The sequence below is a fragment of the Arachis ipaensis genome, chromosome B06, assembly GCF_000816755.2.
Source record: "Arachis ipaensis cultivar K30076 chromosome B06, Araip1.1, whole genome shotgun sequence".
NCBI lineage: Eukaryota > Viridiplantae > Streptophyta > Magnoliopsida > Fabales > Fabaceae > Arachis > Arachis ipaensis.
This window is the reverse complement of record NC_029790.2, coordinates 117,103,727-117,107,857: the sequence shown is the minus strand read 5'-3', so window position 1 is coordinate 117,107,857 and position 4,131 is coordinate 117,103,727. Positions and strand designations below refer to the sequence as shown.

At 34.0% G+C, this 4,131-nt stretch overlaps 1 protein-coding gene across 1 annotated transcript; it reads left to right on the top strand.

Annotated features, from left to right (window-relative positions):
• LOC110263819 lies at positions 2,327-3,283 on the top strand. The gene is made up of 2 exons (XM_021105636.1): positions 2,327-2,378; positions 2,774-3,283. Exon 2 carries the CDS (start codon positions 2,846-2,848, stop codon positions 3,281-3,283), a length of 438 nt encoding a protein of 145 aa, XP_020961295.1. The 5' UTR covers positions 2,327-2,378; positions 2,774-2,845.

Below are 4,131 nucleotides of genomic sequence, written 5' to 3'. Positions count from 1 at the left end.
CTTAAACACAATTAAAAAAAAAACATAGAATCTTTTTCTTTTACCTAAACACACAAAATTTATTATTTCTTTGGATTTACTACTTTACACATCTACATCATTAATCATAGACAAAAAAGAAGAAGATTAGGACATGTTCTTGGGTGGATCGGTTGGGAAATAGCTCGTTCTTCGACGACTTCCTTTGAGACAGGTTATATACTTCGACTTTTTGTGAACAAGGGAGTAGATACCTGCAAAAAGTACTCCATAGCTCAAGTCAGTATTTGAATAAATTTGTTCTCAAGTAGTTCTTAACTCAAATCAAAATGAATACCTCCCTTTTTCTTTATATTGAGATTAGGTGATCTGAGGTTGTCTGTTACCGAATTATAGTGGTAGCGTGTGGAGATTATGACGTTCTGATTTGTTGTTATGATTTTAATGGCCGACCTATAACGTATATGTCGAGTTTTCATAACCAACTTATAACGGTCATATCAGGACATAAAATACCATTTCAAAATTTCAAACAATGATAGTAAGCGAACTAGCATGCTCATTTAAATAGGCGATTAAAAATTTTTAATATGTCTCATTTTGTTGGCGGACTGACCCCACCATAAAAAATTATATTTTTCAAGAATTTAAATTTTTTTATCAAGTTAATTAAAATAAAAAATTAATTAATTAATTGTTTTGTTCAAAGTAGATGACCTAGTCCCATACAAAATAACAAAACCTACATCACCCTAATCCCTTTTATGCCTCTGACGTGAAGTAGCCACTCCCTCATATCCTTCAGCAGCTCCATGGCAACTCTCTTTGGAGGACTCTCCCAAATTATCAAGTCAAAATCCCCTTCCACGCTGAGTCTTGCAAATTTGTCTTCCACTTGATTTCCTTCGTGTAGTGTATGCTTGAACTTTACCTTCCAATTTCTATTGATAAATTGTTTGTTTCTGTTTACAATAGGTGCTATCATGATATTCTTGTTTATGCGAGTTGTTTTTTAGGATGATTTGGGTTAATAAATTGTTGGGCCAATTTGATTAGATTTTATAACCAAGAAACATTGTTATTATTATTTACAACTTTATAAGCAATCCAAATTACACATATAATCTATCAAATAGGGCAACCTAACAGAGTCAAGTAATTTAATTAAAAATTAAAAAATGACCAATAATCCATATAGATTATCCCGTACCAAACTTATCCTAAGGGTTTTGCACTTTTGCTATCCTTATATTAAAGTATTCAACTATGTTAGATATAAAAATATACATTTAAAATATAAAATATATATTAAAATAAATTAATATTAATATTTTAAAAAAAGTTTAATTATTTTGTCGGTCTCAATAATTTTACCGAATTTTTAATTAGGTTCTTACACTTTTTTTCTTTTTAATTGGATCTCAATACGTTATTTTTTTTTAATTTAGTCCCTATCATCACAAATCTGTTTAAAATAATAGAATATTCTGTTAAAAAACCAAATATTCTTATAATTAGATTAAAATAATTAATTAACATCTCTTCTATTTTTTTAAAATACCAATACTACCCTTTACATTTTGTCCCCAAATTAAAAAACCCTAACCAGCCCTAAGTTAGTTTCATAAGATCCAAATTGAGTTTCTCCTCCGTCGCACTCTGCTGCCGTCTTCCGTGGTGTCGTCCTTGTCCGTCGTTGGGTGGTCATCGTCCGTCTGCATCGTCCACGGGTCCACGGTCCACGGTCCACGGGTGCTCTGCTCCGCTTGTCTGCCTTGCCCATTGCATCGCCTCGTCTCGCCTTGTCTCACCGCGCCTCGCCTCGAATCGCCGATGTTCAACTCCGTCTTGCTTCCTGGATTGGCTCTGCAACAACGTGTGGCTGCTAAAAAATTATGGTAGCGATTAAAATGGGGATTAAAATGGGGATGAAGCAGCAGGAAGAGTATGATGGCGATGGTGCTGCTGTTGTTTATTCCACACAGAAAATGGTGTTTGCTTACTATGTCACTGGTCATGAATTTGGCCACGCAACTCGTGTTGCGGAGGTAACCTCTCATTTCTCATCCTCATTCTCATTGTCATTGTCGTTCATGATTCATTATTTGGATATTGCATTGCACTTAAGTTTGAATTGCAATTTCAATTTCAATTGCATGTATATATGTAGGTGGTGAGGCATCTAATCCTTGCTGGTCATGATGTTCATGTGGTCACTGCTGCTCCTGAATTTGTTTTCACCAACGAAAAGGTGAGTTTAATTCATTTTAGCTTGATTCAGGCTTAGTTTGATAATTTCCAAATTTCCAATTTCAGATTGTGTTGCTGAAGAAGAAAGAGAAGGCTTTACTCTCTGCAAATTTCTCACTCTCTCTCTCTCACTCACTCTCTTTCTTCAGGTACTTGCAGTGCTATCTGCAGTGTCAATTAGGGTTTAGAATCTGAAAAACCTAAGCCAGGTTTTGTCGTAGCTATTTATTAGAATTCAAATTTTGTACTAATTGATGATTATGTTTGCTCTGAATCCAAATGCTGTACCTAGAATTCTTGTTACTGTGAGTCTGTGATTTTGTGATGCGCTCTTCGTTGCACTCCTAGATTTTAGGAATTCTATTTAATTCAGCTCCAAGCCTTTGTAGAATGCGATGAATTATCTCTTTTTGTTTGTATGCTTGTATATATAATTTAGGGAAACTATGTTTGCATTTAGAGCAACACTGCATAGTGAGAACAACAATGAATTTCTTTAGTTTTGTCCTTCCATTTCTAACCTGGTAGTTAACTTTTTCTGTAGGATTATTACCGCGTTACTATTTGCTTGTTTGATTCATTAAGCCTTTGAAGGTGAAGGCTTGCTTATTCAACTATGGGAGATAGTGAAACAATAGTTGCCGAAGCACCTGCAGCTGAGACACATGCTGCTGCTGGGTTTGGTGACTCTGCCTCAAACCCTACTCAGGAAGCAGCTTCTACTGTTGCTGAGCCTGCTGCAGAGGCTGCTACTCAAGCCAATTCAGCTTATGCCTTAGGTTATTCGAATACTGGCGACGGGAATGCTTATGCTGAGGATCCTAATGCTATGCAACCAGAAGCCCAAACCAATTCAATGGAGGATTCCAAGCAAGGTACTGAAGCTCCAAGTGGGCTTGGAAGTGCAGCTACAGGCTCAAGTCAAGTAAATGGTGGTCCAGTGGGTGCAATAGCAAATGCAACAGGACTTGAGAATGGGAATGCATTAGGGAATAGGGAACACTGTCAAAATAGGCAGAAAGTGTACAAAGAAAAAAAGGAAGGAAAAACTTAGTTATATATTTTGACTGATATTGTGCAATTATATTTTTTCATGTCTTCATCATTTCATTCTATTTTAGGATAGCTGATATGAATTATTCTATTTATAAGAAAGAGAGAGCTTAAAAAGTGAGTATCAACTTCTGTCATGAGAAAGGCAAGAGAGCTAGGATGTGAGAATATCTAAAAAAAGCCATGAGGTGTTTGAGAATTTTGTTTTGTATTTGGTTTGAATTGATATTTGTAACTTAAATTCGTTTATAGTGAAAAATTTTACCATAAATTCTACCATTTGTTGTTGTGGAGACCGGATGTATATACTTTTGGAATCGAACCAAGACATATTGTAATCTTTTCTATTATAGCTTTCATCCAAAATATCATTAAAATTGTCATCTGCATATTTTTTCAAAAATCTTGTGAAATTGTAAACACTAGCAGATTTTTTTTTAACAAATGAAGATGCTTTCAGAATGTAAATTGTTACAAATATGATAGCAACAAAATAAAAAGGATTATAGAAATATCTTTCATGTCGTAAAATCATTGAATATGGATTATAGGAATATCTTTCATTGAATATTTATAGTTTCATCGAATTTTCAATTAGGTCCCTATACTTTTTTTTTTCAATTGGGTCCTTAAGGGTATACAAGTAATTTCACAATTTACTAACATTTTTTTTACGTTTAACGTTAACAATTACTAAATTGAAAAAAAAATAATGTATAGGGACCCAATTGAAAAGAAAAAAAAGTATAGGGACCTAATTGAAAATTCGGTGAAACTATAGGGACCTGCAGAGTAATTAAACCTTTAAAAAATTATATAATCATACATTTTAAATAATAACTTAATCAT

Bases quoted from the DNA above. Each gene is read 5' to 3' on its own strand.
- LOC110263819 (XM_021105636.1), top strand. From the start codon at position 2,846: ATGGGAGATAGTGAAACAATAGTTGCCGAAGCACCTGCAGCTGAGACA.